The sequence below is a fragment of the Esox lucius genome, chromosome 14 (assembly GCF_011004845.1).
Source record: "Esox lucius isolate fEsoLuc1 chromosome 14, fEsoLuc1.pri, whole genome shotgun sequence".
NCBI lineage: Eukaryota > Metazoa > Chordata > Actinopteri > Esociformes > Esocidae > Esox > Esox lucius.
Genome location: NC_047582.1, coordinates 13,476,552 through 13,493,443, shown reverse-complemented (window position 1 = coordinate 13,493,443; position 16,892 = coordinate 13,476,552). Strand labels below are relative to the sequence as shown.

The window sequence follows — 16,892 nt, the reverse complement described above, 5'->3', positions numbered from 1 at the left end:
ATTACTAATGGTTTTCTTTGAGAATGTGGTCCCATCTCTCTTCAGGTCATTGACCAGGTCCTGCCGTGTAGTTCTGGGCTGATCCCTCACCTTCCTCATGATCATTGATGCCCCATGAGGTGAGATCTTGCATGGAGCCCCAGACCGAGGGAGATCGACCGTCTTCTTGAACTTCTTCCATTTTCTAATAATTGCACCAACAGTTGTTGCCTTCTCACCAAGCTGCTTGCTTATTGTCCTGTAGCCCATCCCAGCCTTGTGCAGGTCTACAATTTTATCCCTGATGTCCTTACACAGCTCTCTGGTCTTGGCCATTGTGGAGAGGTGGGAGTCTGTTTGATTGAGTGTGTGGACAGGTGTCTTTTATACAGGTAACGAGTTCAAACAGGTGCAGTAAATACAGGTAATGAATGGAGAAAAGGAGGGCTTCTTAAAGAAAAATGAGCAGGTCTGTGAGAGATGGAATTCTTACTGGTTGGTAGGTGATCAAATACTTATGTCATGCAATAAAATGCAAATTAGTTATTTAAAAAAATCATACAATGTGGTTTTCTGGATTTTTGTTTTAGATTCCATCTCTCACAGTTGAAGTGCACCTATGATAAAAATTACAGACCTCTACATACTTTGTAAGTAGGAAAACCTGCAAAATCGGCAGTGTATCAAATACTTGTTCTCCCCACTGCCGATGCCTTGCAATTGTACATTGAGTACACATTTTTGTGAAAATGCTGACTTTTATTGTACAATCATTTCTGCATTGTTCTTTGAAAAGTGCTCTGTGACAATGTCCTTTGAATAAATGACAACATCCGTTGCAAAAAGAAATTTCGCTGTTGCCTTTTATCCTTCCCAGAATGACACATGGAGTCTTCTATAGCAATACAGGAGGAAACATCATAATCTACAAGTATACAAATCCTCATACAGTACTATGCCCAAAGATGTCATCACATGGATAAGCACTGAAAATCTGCACAATTAGCAGCTTGAGTTTTCACCCTTTTCATTATTGGACATAATGTTATGGCACTAGAAATTTGGATATTTTATATGAAATCTTGTCTTTTATGCATTACTTATAACCTTTTGTTCTATTCTTTAAAGATCTCTCTAATAAATGAGTCTCGCATAATAAATTAACAATAAAAAAAACACTATCATTTCCTACAAAAGCAAACAAAAAGGCTCAAATCAACAAAATTGGCATGAAGTGGCCATTACATAAGATACAACAATGACTGCAGAACAAACTACATATCAATAGACCTAGATGAAGAGTTTTGAATCCCACTGAATTCAAGAATTGAGGTTAGTTGGGTATGGACACATTGATGATATAAGGCAGTCAGTGCAGCCAAGTGTCCAGAGTCGCATGCTGAAAAGCACTGCTAGGTAATCCCACCACTGCTCTGCAGTTTCTTATCTTCATCAGTGGGCCATCTTGCTCTAACTCAGAGCATCCATCCAAGTACATGTTCCCTTACTAAAATCCAGTCAATCTGGTCATAGCTGGTCAGAGTAATCCATCCTGCTCAAACACTGAGGGCAAGGTGGCGAAGTCGAAGGGGGTAAACTTGATACCTGTCCCATGATAAAACTTATTCTGGAACTCCACCCTAGGAAGAGAAAGCAGCGACATACGTATATAACCAGGGTGAATTGAAGTGTGAACAAGAGAATTATTAAAAGAGAGTCGAAGACGAGAGTCAATCATTGTCCAGGGTACAACACCCCTGGGGGATGAGAAGGTATGTAACAGTGGATGAGTGATTAACAGGCTGAATGAATGAGTCAGTTAATCACATCACACAGAAGTATACAAACTGGCTCACCAGTGAAGCCGGAGGGCGTGGAGGAAGGCTGACAGTCCTTCCATGACCAGCAGGATGCACACGGTCAGTACAGCGAACATGCTGAACACTGGCACCAGAAACAGCACCCCCAGTCTGGAGGTCACCCTCAGGCCCAGACGCATCACCATGGCCCACAGCACCTCCGAAAGCTCTGACAAACGCACAAACACACACAGATGCACGCCCATTACCAAGCACACGTCTGGATCAATATGTAAACGAAGAGGCGGTTGAAAAGAATTGCCCCCCTGTGGCCTTTTAAAAGGAGTGGAGAGTATGATACTTACGAGCATGGGCCAGACTGAGAGCCCAGAGGCGCAGGTAGGAGGCCGTGTTGGAAATGCAGCCCAGGCAGTACTCTATGGTGTGGATGGCCTGGTGCAGGAACACATCCCCGAAGTCAAACTGAAAGGTGGGGAAACACGTTGATCAGAAACACAACGGTCCTGTCTGAAATCCAACTGATTTGTAGTTACATTTGAATGAGACGCACTGACCGCCTTAGGCTTGCTATCTCTGCTTGCCATGAGGTCATCCAATCCCTCCTCCTCATCGTCATCGTAAGCTGGTGCTTGTGACGTATCATCCTCACTCACTCGACGAACTCTCTCATAACCCTAAAATTCAGACAACCGAAGGTGAAATCTGCATGCCTTTTATTCTTTACTGAAAACAAACGAGTGAGAAACTCATACATCCCTTTGAACCATACTCACTCTGCGCAGTCTCAAGCCTTTTCCTCCACGGTGTAGCCAGTAGAGGTAAAACGGTTTTCCTAACAGCAGCACAGGCACAGACAGCAGAGCCACCACTACCAAGAAGACCTGTAGCACATTCTGTGGAGCGAATCACAAAAGGTAAAACGCCAGACTACATGGACAGAGACATCAGAGGCATTCAGAGATTCAGACAGTTCCTAAGAATACAATTGCTGGAATCATCAAGACCCTTTGAATACGGTTCCAGGAATCATCAAGACCCTTTCTCCAGCACCCACCTGCCCTGGGTAGAGAGCGGTGTTGTCCCCTCCCTGCATGAGGAACATGTTAATGAAGTGGATGAGGATGCTGGGGGCCAGACGGGAGTCACGTGCACCAAATGCCAGCCACTTATACAAGATCATAAAGACCAAATAGCCAAAGAGACACAGCAAGAACAGCAACTCAGGGAGGAACAGCAGATAGACGTTGAACCTCTGCTTGAAGTGCCTGGAAAAATGAAAGACGTAACGGGAGGTAAGAATGGATTTATATGTAGAGAAACTTCCTGAGATATTTACTTTGTTGTATTCCACAGTAGCTTTGTTTATCATCATTTTTTTATCTTTAATTTACTAGGTAAGTTGACTGATAACACATTCTCATTTCCAGCAACACAAGATGGTTGAAGACACTGAGCACCACCCCAGAGTAGTGATTACTACGGCTAACTCACAAATGGTTGAAGACACTGAGCACCACCCCAGAGTAGTGATTACTAGGGCCAACTCACAGATGGTTGAAGACACTCAGCACCACCCCAGAGTAGTGATTACTACAGCCAACTCACAGATGGTTGAAGACACTCAGCACCACACCAAAGCTCATGTGCACAACCCCGATGATGACCGACATCTTCATCTTGTAAGAGTTCAGGAAGGACAGACGATTTACTGCCATGTTCCAAATCTGTGGTTGAGATACAAAGCATAAGATGAACATAACATCTGGCGATGTCAATCATCTGGATTTGGACTCAGTGAAAGGCCTCATGTGAGATTGTGAGTTGGTGCATATAGCATCTGAGAGGACAGCTTTTCATCTGTATTAACTGTGCATTTATACTCACAGGATCGATTCCAAAGGGGTATGGCCCAATGAAAACACCACTGACATTGGGATCAAGGGTGAGCAAAGCATTCGTTTGGAGAGTTTCATTTCTGGAGAAAAAGAATATTGGTGAATATGAGTACAAGAACTTGTTACAACAAATGTAAAAACTACATGTTCATATCTACAGGTATACTGACAAACTATTCAAGGCATCCTGCTTTTGAATGTTTTTGTGTGTTCGGTTTGATGACTCACGACCATTGCTGATCTGTGAACATAGCTCTAACACTCCAGCCTGAGCCAAATATGTTGAGTGACTTGGAGAAGCAGTCATTGTAGATGAGCCCAGTGTAGACAGAGAACAGGCCCATCATGAGAATGATATACCGTCCCTCAAAGAACATTGTCCAGATCTGAGGACAACAGACAAAACCAAACCAACATTGAAATACAAAATCAAGACAACTTTGATCAATCAAATCTCACTCAAAACTCTTACCTCATTATCAGAGCGCTTGCGCTTGTGGGTCTTCTCTGTCAACACCATCCACAGGGCAAAGCATGCCATGACCACACCATGACCAAGGTCCCCAAACATGACCGCAAACAGGAAGGGGAATGTAATGATGGTGTAAGGAGCTGTCAAGCAGACATAAACATCATCACCATGGATACGTTTGCTAGCTAACTGGTATTCCTCTGTAACTGTGCTCTACTTGCAGTCTGTATTACATGTGGTTGCCAGGCCTACTGTAATAGTGCTCACCTAAGCTTGTTTAAAATGTGTCTAAATGGTTCCACAATACCCTTGTCTTAGTATCTGTACTCACCTGGGCTAGCCTCCCTGTAGTCTCCAACCCCATAAGCCTCTACAATACTCTGAAAGCCTGAGGTGAACTTGTTGGTTCTTAAGAGTGTAGGCGGAGTGTCGTTGCTTGGAATGCGGTTTACAAAGGATGGTACAGTGGCATCACCTTTTCTCTGAGGGAAAATTGTATTAAATACATAAACTAGTGTCGAAACAAACTATTGAATTTATATGACCGTTGCATTCTGGACAGCTTTCCTTACCGAGCCTTCTTCCAACGCACCCCGTAGGTTCATCAGGTCACTGACTGGGCACCACACCTCAGCAATGAGACACTTGTTGGTGACGTCAAAGCTACACAGGTTGAGGATGTGATAAATGGCCTTCATCTTCTTCACCTGCACTACCCAGGTGAAGGCAGACTCTGAGGCCTTCTGTAACACCTGTCTCAGGTACTCCTCGGTGCGGTGGAGGACCTGGTGGATCCATGGGACATTTACAAGGATTTGCATATTCAAGTATTTTCATAGAGTCTACCTGTGTCTATGCAAATGGGAATGTGGAGAAATGTCCTTTAAATATGAACTAGCCACAACCAATCTACATATTTTATACCTTCAAATAGATTACAGTCAGACAGACGTATAGATAATGCCTTGACAATACACTCTCAGTGCCAAACATACATTGTTCAATTCCTGGATGCGTGTCCTCAGGCTGTCCATGACATCGGCTCTCTCCTCATCATTCTCAGGGTGGGGGTAAAGATGACAGTGGTAACTGAAAGAAGAAGACACCAAGACATCACTGTCACAGCTCAATAAGAGACCCAGGATTGGGAGGCAAAGCATTGTTTGCCTGGACAATAGCATGGTTTGCAAAAGCATAGTTACCAATCACAAATCTTTTGAACCTTCTGTCCAATCTGGTCTCCCCAAAATGAGATAAGGAACACCACATTTGTGCTGATCTCACCCTGTAAGGTACACACAACGCAAATGTGTCCTTTACATGGATTTCATCTGGAGGTAGAGATTCCCAAAATCCACACTATTCTACTTACGGTGTCCAAATCAGCGAGGCTCTCACCCAGCTCTGCGTAGCTGAGGATGGTGTAGCCCTTACAAACCCTCCACAACATGCGCTCAAAGGCCTCCACCTTCACCCTGTGGATTAGACCTGACACAAACCTACATCCAAGAGTAAGACTTTACCACTCAAGACGTAACGGTTGCTCAAGCTGATTCACACAGTGATTAGCTACACATTACATGAGAGTATGTTATACATGTTTGCCTCACCCCAGCTTGGCTCCCAGTCTCTGCATACTAGTGCAGCCAGCAGAGTCTGACTCAATGGATTGGAACTCTTCATACTGGGGGCCAATGGCCTCATGCTGCATACAAGAAAAGGTCAGGTTGGTATAATCAACACACAACACCAGTGGGCTAGAATTTAGTTTTCATGGGACACGATTTATAAAGCAGTATTTACGTAGTGTAGTCTACAGTCAACAAGCTAAAAGCCATGAATTTTAAGCTGTGAAATCACATGACCAAGCAACACTGTTTTTATATTTCGTAGTCAGTTGATACTCATGCGTGTGGTTTGTATGTAAGTGGTATGGCCGTGGTCTCTGCTTCATCCTTCCTGACTCCCGGTCATAGGAACATGCACATGGAGAGAGGCTATCACTGTCAACAGACACTTGTGTCTGGGAGAGCAACAGAGCAGAGGGTGAGTCTGGTCGGACTAGGGGTGAATTAGACGGCACAAGGCCGTTGCCATGGTGTTTATAGTGGAAGTCAAAGCTGCGTAAAATAGACATGATGGACACGAACCCGTGAGCGGCTGTGCACAAAGGCGCGTGTGATCCTCAGCATGTGCGTGTACTCGATCAACTCCAAAAGATTACGTTGCAGCTTCTCCTTGTTCCGGGCCACCTCGCCGAGCTCCACCTCTAGCCTCTGCAGCTGCTCCTGGGGGACCATGTCACAGACCACACACGCTCAACTCACCTTGACCACAGCAATCATGTGGGAATCCGTTCCCCTCAACCACTTGATGACTGCTACACTGCGGTACATTTACCAATTGATTCATCCTAAACACTCAATGGCATTGCGTCCAACTGCATCACTCGGTTTTAAATAACAAACAGCATTGCAGACATACCATGATCTCAAGGACATGTTTGGGGGGAGGGGCTACTGGGCAGATTTCATCATCTTCGGGTACAGAAATCTTAGCCTTTCGGATCTCCCTTAAAAGGTACCCTATAACAAAAAGACAAATCTGTTCTAATCTGTTTACAGTCCAACTCTGATCAAAACATAAGAGCTTTTGCTAAAATTGTCTGTGCAAGAACAACAAAGATCTATATCTAGAAGAAAGTATTTTATAAATGATAAGAATAGGCTACATAGTCTCTCCGTTGTCATCCCTGTATTTAGAATATCATTATTTAATCCCACTGCATTGCTGTTATCAAAAAATATATCAATATAAAGGGATGACCAGAGCCTGACTAAAAGATTCAAGTCAAAGATTTCATAAGGTAGAAGTCCTCCTGTAAGTAGTTCTGAACTGCCTATTCTGATACACTTCAAGAATACAGGCCCTGGTCTAGGCTTCACTTCAGTGTCCTCACCCAGAATTCTCTCCATCTCCTCGCATCTCTTGATTTCGCTGACAAAGCGGCGCTGGAAAGGGTTGACAGTGGGGTTAAGCTGAAACCAGAAAAACACACTGATCCCGTGACTCTGCAGGTGGTTAAATGTTCACTTCCAACATCTCAATAATTTGACACAACAAACCTGATGATCAAGGTAAATGGGCAACAGACTTTTGGTACCTCTAAAGGGATATCCAATTATGTACCTCCAAGCCAGTTCTCATTTTGTTCTTTGCAATCCTTTAATCAGGGACTTATTAAACCTGGGACACCAGGTGGGTGTAATTTAATGAGGTAGAACAGAAAACCAGCAGGCACTGTCCCTTGTAGGGTAAGAGTTGAATATGCCTGCCCTAAATGATATAAACCATATAGGGTACGTATATATAGAGACCTCTACCAAAACTACCAGCAGGAAAGTACAGGATTAATAACCGGAATCAGTTACCCAAAAGTCAAAGGCTTTTAATCCGTTTGTGCTAGTTGTTTGACAAATAATCGATAATCTATTAGCACATTAACTGGATTGATAGACACACGTAAGACTAATTCTGGACGCACTGTTATTTTCAAGGTCCAATTAAACAGACGCAGGCAGGCACTTCAGCTTGTGTCCAACAGATCCAAGCTAAAGGGACAGGTTTGGTCCAGCCTATAATTGACAACTAACAGGTAGCAGGCCCAACTGATATACACAGATTAGGACTACTGATAACATTGCATTACAAGGCTCGACAGACAGTTGGAATACTTACATCCCGAAACTCCACCAGACCCATTTCTCCAAGCTCACTTATGCAATCGTATGCAGAACCTGACTGCAGAAACAACTGCGCCAAGCACATCTCCTCACTTCGGAATACCGACCCCATCTTATCTGCCACCGGCGTCTTGCTGACGAAATGCCTCCTCTGGCCTATTAATTTACTCTACAACTGTAGCAGTACACTTTGCATCCAATAAATCATACGCGAAATCACAACTGCCCCGGTTTTTATTATGCCACGCTTCGCAATAACGTTTACAAAAAGGAATACATCGTAGACTATCGATATGAGCTCGCTGAATATGGCAAAATGAATCTGCCGGTTAACAGAAGCCGGATAATTTCATCGATAATAGCACTCCAGCTCTTACAACATAGGTCCCGATGTCCCGAAAATCGCAACAAAACAACACCCTTACATTGCTTGCACCTATTTCATCGAGCGAGTCAGATAATACGCGTCATCCTGTACCTTTAATAGCCGTCGCTATCACGACGAGTCAACTATCACCGTTGCAATGTTAGGCGATGTTCAGGATTTTTGACGCAGAATATAAAATACAAAATATATTACAATCATACCTAAAGACAATATCCAACATTTTACTTATAAATAAAAAATGCACACTGAAAGCCGTGTGTATTTCAACTCAACCTTTTGTTGAACCGTAATAAGCTACGTTGGCTGCTACAGCCAGAGATTGAACCGCCAGGTTGCCAGATAATTTTCTTTGGTCCCGCAGTACATTTTACGTTCTGCAATTCTCAGAAGTGTTTAACCGTAGGTTGCACAGACCCACATATATACACTCAAACAATAACATATATTTTAATAGCGAAATCACCAATGAGATAAGATAATATACATCATAAAAAGGGTCGTAGTATAACAGAATAGACACAGCTGTGCCTAGTCGTTAATATGTGTATTTTCTGTAACATTTTGAAATATAATTATAATTGTATTCCTAATTCAATACGCAATTTCGTTTTTTTCTGTATTTCTGCAAATCAAATGTGATCAAAATATAGATAAACAGCCAATCTGGCAACTAGGCTATCCTTATTCAGTCCCATCATTCAAAATCTGAGGGTCCTTTGTGTGTTCGCCTGCACATAGATTTCAAATTATGGCGAACTAGGGTGACCAGACGTCCCGTTTTTCCCGGGACAGTCCCGTATTTCAGTCCGTTTTCAGTTGTCCCGACTTATCCAGTTTTTTTATTGGTCCGACCTACTGCCTCTTCGAATATGATAAGTTTTCATAATTTGTCTTATATTTCCTTATTCTTTACGGACTATAATCCAATCACATTTTAGTTCTCACGAGCTGCCAAACCCAAGCACCTTGTATGCGCGAAATCCAACATAGCTGTAACAACCATCCAAGAAGGCAATATTATTTGTTCGAGTTAATTTTGCATTAAATTGCACAGCTTTCTATGACTCTGAGAAGGACTGGCTCATGCGAAAACTACAACAGGCCACCCAATCAAACTGGCAAAAATGTGTAGGCATAAATCTATACGTTATTACAGTTGGTTGCTGTGTACACCTGAAACGTGGGCTGTGTTAATCTTAATGTGTTCATATTATCCGGAGTGCAAACACTATTTTATTGTTGTTTCAATCCAATTCATTAATTTGTCCCGTATGCAATATTTTGTTATAGGATAGCTTTTACTGTTCAAACTGTTCATGTTTGCCATAGAGACGCAGTGTTATTCTGAGTTAAACGCTCTTTTGTTGCCTCAATCCAATTCATTCGGTACTGGACAACACAATTTGATGTACAGTAAAAAAGTAGGCCCGACTTTGTTGTGCAATGTGTGTAGGTGGTGGGTGTGTGCTTGAAATGACTGCCCCGTATTTCACCCTATTGAATCAGGTCACCCTATGCCGAACTCTGTCTTGTTATAAAAGCAAATCATATCTTTTTCCACACACTGATATTTTTCATTATTATTATTCCCATGCTTCTTCTTACCAATCGGCCTTCAACCGTATTTCTATATTTCTATTCTTTGTTGTCATCTTGCAACTGAATGACTATGGCTCCGAAAATTATAATTGGGTCTCTGTTGACCTGGTTAAAAAGGTTCTTTCTCCATAATACAAATAGCTTCCAAACAAGGTAATGTTCCTGTAAATGTCTTTTGTCCTTTTTTGGCAGGCGTTATGACAGTCACATATGCAAGTGCAAACTAATATAAATCCTTATGACAGTGTAAGGGTAAACTGTTTACTAAATAGTGGTATTAGATGTTTTTAGCTTCCATTTTAAATAATGTTTACACATATTGTTTCAATATTTGCAGGCAGAAATATTATTTTAGCTTGAAAAGAATTGCTTGCTATCTGCACTTGAGTTGAAAAGAAATTGACACATAACATAAATACTGAAGAGATAGAACCTGATGTAAGAGATGGTGTGCCAGTCTACAGCTAAGAAATACAAAACACAGTACAGAATTATAAGAACTATGGCATTCACTGAGTTAAAACAACCACAAAAAAAGCAAAGCCAGGTTTATGTAAGAAATTGGAAACCAATACCCTGCATGCACAGGGCCTGAGCTACTAAATAACCAACTGTTCAACATCTCTGAAGTCCCAGTCTGTCACCTGAGGCTCTGGGCCAATCTATTAAGCTCCTGTGACAGGGCGGTGACAGTGTCCAGGATCTTCTGTTTGTCTCGCTCTTCCAACCGGGCCCCACAGCGCTGGGCAAACCTATCCGGGTGCCAAACGGCCTGCTGGCGCCGAAGCAGTTTACGGAACACCGGCACATCTTTTCTGTCAGCACCGTGCAGCATCACATTCACCATCTCATTCACTGAGCCCTTTGGAGCCGGCCAGGGAATGTCGCAATAACCCAGTTTTGTGGTGGCTGTTGATGCTGTGTCTTTGCTGAAGGTGGCCACACATCGCTCCTCATAGCGGCGCTTCTTGCTCAGGTGTGTTTCCTCTGCTTTCTGTGCGGCACGTGCCAGGTACTCTTCATGCTCCCTCTGTAGCTTCTCATGCATCTCCCTGTTGGCTCGCTCCTCCTCCTCTGTCTTCTTCTTCCTCTTTCCATGAGAGCCTGACGATGCCAGTCTTTGAGCATTTGCATTTTGTTTATTTATATACTCCTGCCTAATTCTATCTGCCCAGTCTTGAAAGTCCTCCTCATCCGTATCCTCAAATAAATAATCTGCTGTAAAACAAAAACAAAATATTATGACAAAGGAACAATGATTTAAATCAGATGAGATTATTCAAGAGTGAAATCTTGACAACTTACCATCGTATTGTCCAAAGGTTTCAAAGAACTCATCCTGGCATTCCCCAAAGAGCTTCTCTTGCCACTCTTGCTCATCGTCTTTATTTTCTGAAATGTGGCTATTCGGTACAGCCTTTGGGAGAGAAGTAGATACATTGCTCAGGGATGTTACGTTGCGCACACAATGCAACCATAAAATAATGTTCAAGTTTTTTTTGTTTATCATTACACAATAACAATAGTATAAAGGAAACATTGTCTACATAGTGCCTTCAGAATCTCTATGTACACCACATAATAATGCTAACCAGAAAGTGACTGGCTATGTGTACTAAAAAGAGAAACATGCTCAGAAAAATTGTTCTCCAAGCAAGGTGCTGGAGTCTCATTAATGCCTGATGGACTTATGGAGCCAAGACATCCTCTATCTCAGGATGTTTTCTCAGCAACTTCTCACAACTGTTCCTTCGGTCCAGGCAGAAGGCACAGCAGAAGGTAATGGTGATGCCGTTTTCTAAGACCAGATTGGTCTCTAGCCAACAAGTAACGGGTCTAATGTCACAGGCAGTGAGACAGTTTGAGTACAGGGACAATGGTGGTCTAACTGAAATATGTGGGGCCTTTGTACTAAAGCTATGAAAGATTGAAAATATCAGTAAAGACATTCATCAGTTGGTAACACTGTCATTTACTAGTACTACCAATACAAACATACATCGTAGACATGCATACCTTCTGGTACTTTATCCCTTGTAGTAGGTCCTGAGGTGTAATTCCTGCATTATTTGGTGAGACCATGGCCTCTGGGCATCTCCTTTTAAGGGGCACCACGAGGTCATCATATACTACATGGGAATAACAATGTTAGAATTCATCTTTAATTATTCTAGCAGCGGAACATATTTAGCAATCCAGCCATACTGGCAGTCTCTCACCTATTTTCCCATTTATCAGAGCCTGTTCAGCAGCTATGTGTAGCGGAGTGTCCCCTTTCTTGTCTTTTTGTAGGACGTCTGCTCCATGCTTCAGCAAAAGCAGAAGAATGACATCATGACCCAGTGAACAGGCCACGTGCAGCGGGGTCCTGCGTTTTTTTCCCTGGGAGAAATTTATGTCCAAGTCGGAGTGTTTCCGCAAGTAGGACTTTAGCTTCGTGTAACTACCCTCTTCCACGTATCTAATGGTCTTTTTCTGTTTACGATTCATCAGGACGTATTTCTGTATGGTTACTTTTAATATACTGCAGTGACAGCAAACATTTGGTAATTTAACGAATTAATCGATATACCTAGCTACAGGCTAGCGAACTTAGCATGTTGCTTAGTCTACTAGTTTGCTAACTACCTAGGTGTCCCAAAAACCCAATAGCTGTCTAGTTACCGTTAACTTGTTATGAAATAAAAGGTCTGTCTTAATCCTATCGGTGCTTGTTATGGTGGCAAGCGCGAAGCCAACGAATCGAGGTTTCAATCGAAATTACACCCCACTGAACCCCTTTTGCTCCAAACGAAAGGGTGGAGGCTCGCATCCGAGCAACAATATCACGTGATTGGTGACGTTTGAAGCCTTGGACCTCACGCAACCGTCTGATAGGCCTTGTGGAAAAGGGGAAGGAACATAAAATATACAGATAGTAAGGTCCCGGAAGCTGTAGTAGAGCGGTGATCACTGAGGTTTTTAGATTGTCATTTGAAAAAAAAACACAGACGGTAAGGAAATAGGTGCGCGAAGAGATCAATCATAAATTATATGGGCATGTACTGTACCTTTAGGTTTTTGGGAGTGGTTTTTGATGCTAGGTTGACCTGGGCCGGTCACATTTATAGTAAAGTATAAAATGGTATTAAATGTGATATATGGGTTTAGCTGCACTTGATGGGGGGGGGGGGGGGGGGGGGGGGCAGTTGCTTCAATGCATTTAGGGGTGTGGTCCTGGTCAAGACAATCTCCTGAACTCCAAACTGAATGTCAGAATGGGAAAGAAAGGTTATTTAAGCAATTTTGAGCGTGGCATGGTTGTTGGTGCCAGACGGGCCGGTCTGAGTATTTCACAATCTGCTCAGTTACTGGGATTTTCACGCACAACCATTTCTAGGGTTTACAAAGAATGGTGTGAAAAGGGAAAAACATCCAGTATGCGGCATTCCTGTGGGCGAAAATGCCTTGTTGATGCTAGAGGTCAGAGGAGAATGGGCCTACTGATTCCAGCTGATAGAAGAGCAACTTTGACTGAAATAACCACTTGTTACAACCGAGGTATGCAGCAAAGTATTTGTGAAGCCACAACACGCACAACCTTGAGGCGGATGGGCTACAACAGCAGAAGACCCCACCGGGTACCACTCATCTCCACTACAAATAGGAAAAAGAGGCTACAATTTGCACGAGCCCACCAAAATTGGACAGTTGAAGACTGTAAGAATGTTGCCTGGTCTGATGAGTCTCGATTTCTGTTGAGACATTCAGATGGTAGAATCAGAATTTGGCGTAAACGGAATGAGAACATGGATCCATCATGCCTTGTTACCACTGTGCAGGCTGGTGGTGGTGGTGTAATTGTGTGGGGGATGTTTTCTTGGCACACTTTAGGCCCCTTAGTGCCAATTGGGCATCGTTTAAATGCCACAGCCTACCTGAGCATTGTTTCTGACCATGTCCATCCCTTTATGACCACCATGTACCCATCCTCTGATGGCTACTTCCAGCAGGATAATGCACCATGTCACAAAGCTTGAATCCTTTCAAATTGGTTTCTTGAACATTATAATGAGTTCACTGTACTGAAATGGCCCCACAGTCACCAGATCTAAACCCAATAGAGCATCTTTGGGATGTGGTGGAACGGGAACTTTGTGCCCTGGATGTGCATCCCACAAATCTCCATCAACTGCAAGATGCTATCCTATCAATATGGGCCAACATTTCTAAAGAATGCTTTCAGCACCTTGTTGAATCACTGCCATGTAGAATTAAGGCAGTTCTGAAGGTGAAAGGGGATCGAACACAGTATTAGTATGGTGTTCCTAATAATCCTTTAGGTGAGTGTATATATGTATGTATATTTGTTGCACTAATTCAATTTGTTCTAGACTATGGATGTATCGTTTATAGGGCTGCAGAGAAAACTACACTGGCCAAATTGGATGTTGTGCACTTAGAATATGTAGTGGGGCATTTCAGACCTTTGCAGTGGCATTGCAGGCAGAGATGGGTGAGATGCCCCTGTAGTTAAGAATAGCTGGAGGACAACTGTTGGGCAAACTAACTGGGACATATAGGTCTCACCCCACGAGGGCAGTTATGCTGGTATGTTGGGAGCATGAGAGGGTTAAAAGTATGTTTTAGGACATTGTTTATGAGGTTCTAGAACTTCACTCACAGGTTTGTCAGATGGAGATGAGGGAGTTAAATGTGTCGAGAGAGAGAGAGAGAGAGAGAGAGAGAGAGAGAGAGAGAGAGAGAGAGAGAGAGAGAGAGAGAGATGAGAGAGAGAGAGAGAGAGAGAGAGAGAGAGAGAGAGAGAGAGAGAGAGAGAGAGAGAGAGAGAGAGAGAGAGAGAGAGAGAGAGAGAGAGAGAGAGAGAGAGAGAGAGAGAGAGAGAGAGAGAGAGAGAGAGAGAGAGAGAGAGAGAGAGAGAGAGAGAGAGAGAGAGAGAGAGAGAGAGAGAGACTGTGTGTATATTCATCACAACTCAAAAAAAGAAAAATAAGATTTGTAAATGTGAAAAAATATCTTGTGAATAAAAACATTATCTGTAAATATGTAAACATGATTCACAAATATAAATAACATTTGTGAATATGTAAACATACACACGCATACACATCTCCCTCCAGCGTGTCCTAGGTCTTCCCCGGGGTCTCCTCCCGGTGAGGGAGGAGACCTTCCCAGGAAGGCGTTCCGGAGGCATCCGAAACAGATGCCCAAGCCACCTCAGCTCATTTCGGCCGCCTGTATCCGGGATCTTGTCCTTTTGGTCATGACCCAAAGCTCATGACCATAGGTGAGAGTAGGAACGTAGATTGACTGGTAAATCGAGAGCTTTGCCTTGCGGCTCAGCTCTTTCTTCACCACGACAGATCGATACATCGACCGCATTACTGCAGAAGCTGCACCGATCAATCTGTCAATCTCCCGTTCCATCCTTCCCTCACTCGTGAACAGGACCCCTAGATACTTAAACTCCTCCACTTGAGGCAGGCACTCTCCACCAACCTGAAGTGGGCAAGCCACCCTTTTCCGACTGAGGACCATGGCCTCAGATTTGGAGGTACTGATTCTCATCCCCACCGCTTCACACTCGGCTGCAAACCGTCCCAGTGCATGCTGAAGGTCCTGGTTTGAAGGGGCCAACACGACAACATCATCCGCAAAGAGCAGAGACGAAATCGTGTGGTCCCCAAACCTGACACCCTCCGGCCCCTGGCTGCGCCTAGAAATTCTGTTGAGGGCAGCCCTGCCAGAGTCCAACATGCACTGGGAACAAGTCTGACTTACTGCCGGCAATGCGGACCAAGCTCCTGTTTCGGTTGTACAGGGACCTGACAGCCCTTAGCAAAGGACCCAGGACCCCATATTCCCGAAGCACTCTCCACAGGATGCCACGAGGGACACAGTCGAATGCCTTCTCCAAATCCACAAAACACATGTGGATTGGTTGGGCAAACTCCCATGAACCCTCCAACACCCTGTAGAGGGTATAGAGCTGGTCCAGTGTTCCACGGCCCGGACGAAAACCACACTGTTCCTCCTGAATCCGAGGTTCTACTATCGGCCGTATTCTCCTCTCCAGAACCCTGGCATAGACTTTCCCGGGGAGGCTGAGAAGTGTGATCCCCCTATAGTTGGAACACACCCTCCGGTCCCCCTTCTTAAAAAGAGGGACCACCACCCCGGTCTGCCATCCCAAAGGCACTGTCCCAGACCGGAGGGTCGCAAATAAAAAACAAATCTGTTAAACATTTACAACTGTTGTTTAACATTTACAGGTGTTGAATTACATTTACAAACCTTAAGTTTATTTACAGATTGTGAATTTTATATTTACAGATTTTTTAGACATATTTTCTTTCGGTCGACAAGTTCTCGTGTGCCTGGTTTCAGCGGGCTTGCTTGGTGGGATTTCTGGAATATCCGGACTGGAGCCTGGTCGATTAGAGTCTATAGGTAGCTAGGACACGTTTTTCCTGAAATGTAAGTATAACGTTTATTTATATAACAATATTTGACTGCATCACCAATGGGTAATACAACGCCGAGAGTGTTTTCGACTTCTTAAGCATTTAGTTATGTCAGCCTACATCTGGTTGTCTAGCTAGCCACCTAGTAGGCTACTGTAGCTTAAACTCAAGTAATGAAGGTATCTAAACTAGGGTTGCCACCCGTCCTGTATAATAAATAAAAAATAAAATTCACGGTCCCTTACATAATCAATACGGGACGCGATTTGTTTCGTGCACACCCTGCTTTAAGCTTGGATTGATACGAAGAATAATAAAACCAAAATAGTTTAATGAAACATAGTTGAGAAGTATTTAATCAGAATGACAGACGACGTTCAGTCTGTCACTGAACGTTATGGTTGCCCTGGTTACGGAGACTCAGACGCACGGTAACATCAGCAGTGCGGTTCTCCTAGATAAACAAGTTGAGAGTTCTGTAAGCAGAAGATACGACACTTCGCACGCACTAGTTGTGTGTGTTTGTGTGAGA

At 43.4% G+C, this 16,892-nt stretch overlaps 2 protein-coding genes across 4 annotated transcripts; both read right to left on the bottom strand.

The window, feature by feature from the left end:
- Window positions 1-633: 633 nt before the first annotated feature.
- On the bottom strand, window positions 634-10,050 carry atp6v0a2a (ATPase H+ transporting V0 subunit a2a). 2 transcript variants are annotated; one of them, XM_010877511.5, is made up of 20 exons: window positions 7,905-10,050; window positions 7,126-7,204; window positions 6,651-6,751; window positions 6,317-6,454; window positions 5,777-5,871; window positions 5,539-5,665; window positions 5,369-5,451; window positions 5,162-5,255; window positions 4,739-4,951; window positions 4,498-4,648; window positions 4,167-4,306; window positions 3,923-4,080; window positions 3,684-3,774; window positions 3,405-3,523; window positions 2,854-3,064; window positions 2,573-2,692; window positions 2,354-2,473; window positions 2,144-2,261; window positions 1,836-2,007; window positions 634-1,619 (listed from the first exon to the last, which is right to left on the bottom strand). In XM_010877511.5, the coding sequence occupies exons 1-20, from the start codon at window positions 8,019-8,021 to the stop codon at window positions 1,517-1,519; spliced, it is 2,550 nt and encodes an 849-aa protein (XP_010875813.1). In that variant the 5' UTR covers window positions 8,022-10,050; the 3' UTR covers window positions 634-1,516. The 2 variants fall into 2 exon arrangements, with proteins under 2 accessions (XP_010875813.1, XP_010875814.1); XM_010877512.4 differs by lacking the exon at window positions 7,905-10,050 and adding an exon at window positions 7,292-7,404 and having other exon boundaries at window positions 635-1,619.
- A 93-nt stretch (window positions 10,051-10,143) lies between these two features.
- Window positions 10,144-12,731, bottom strand: nfkbil1 (nuclear factor of kappa light polypeptide gene enhancer in B-cells inhibitor-like 1). 2 transcript variants are annotated; one of them, XM_010877510.5, is made up of 4 exons: window positions 12,116-12,731; window positions 11,913-12,025; window positions 11,202-11,313; window positions 10,144-11,111 (listed from the first exon to the last, which is right to left on the bottom strand). In XM_010877510.5, exons 1-4 carry the CDS (start codon window positions 12,384-12,386, stop codon window positions 10,537-10,539), a joined length of 1,071 nt encoding a protein of 356 aa, XP_010875812.2. In that variant the 5' UTR covers window positions 12,387-12,731; the 3' UTR covers window positions 10,144-10,536. The 2 variants fall into 2 exon arrangements, with proteins under 2 accessions (XP_010875812.2, XP_010875811.2); XM_010877509.5 differs by having other exon boundaries at window positions 10,144-11,114; window positions 12,116-12,727.
- Window positions 12,732-16,892: the final 4,161 nt, after the last annotated feature.

Bases quoted from the DNA above. Each gene is read 5' to 3' on its own strand.
- atp6v0a2a (XM_010877511.5), bottom strand. From the start codon at position 8,021: ATGGGGTCGGTATTCCGAAGTGAGGAGATGTGCTTGGCGCAGTTGTTT. The intron at 6,455-6,650 runs GTATGTCTGCAA...ATGGTCCCCCAG, and splicing joins AACATGTCCTTGAGATCATG to GAGCAGCTGCAGAGGCTAGA. The intron at 3,065-3,404 runs GTGAGTTGGCTG...TCATTTTTCCAG, and splicing joins CTGAGTGTCTTCAACCATCT to GCACTTCAAGCAGAGGTTCA.
- nfkbil1 (XM_010877509.5), bottom strand. From the start codon at position 12,386: ATGAATCGTAAACAGAAAAAGACCATTAGATACGTGGAAGAGGGTAGT. The intron at 11,314-11,912 runs GTATGCATGTCT...TCTCTCCCAAAG, and splicing joins AAGGGATAAAGTACCAGAAG to GCTGTACCGAATAGCCACAT. The intron at 11,115-11,201 runs GTAAGTTGTCAA...TTTGTTTTACAG, and splicing joins AACCTTTGGACAATACGATG to CAGATTATTTATTTGAGGAT.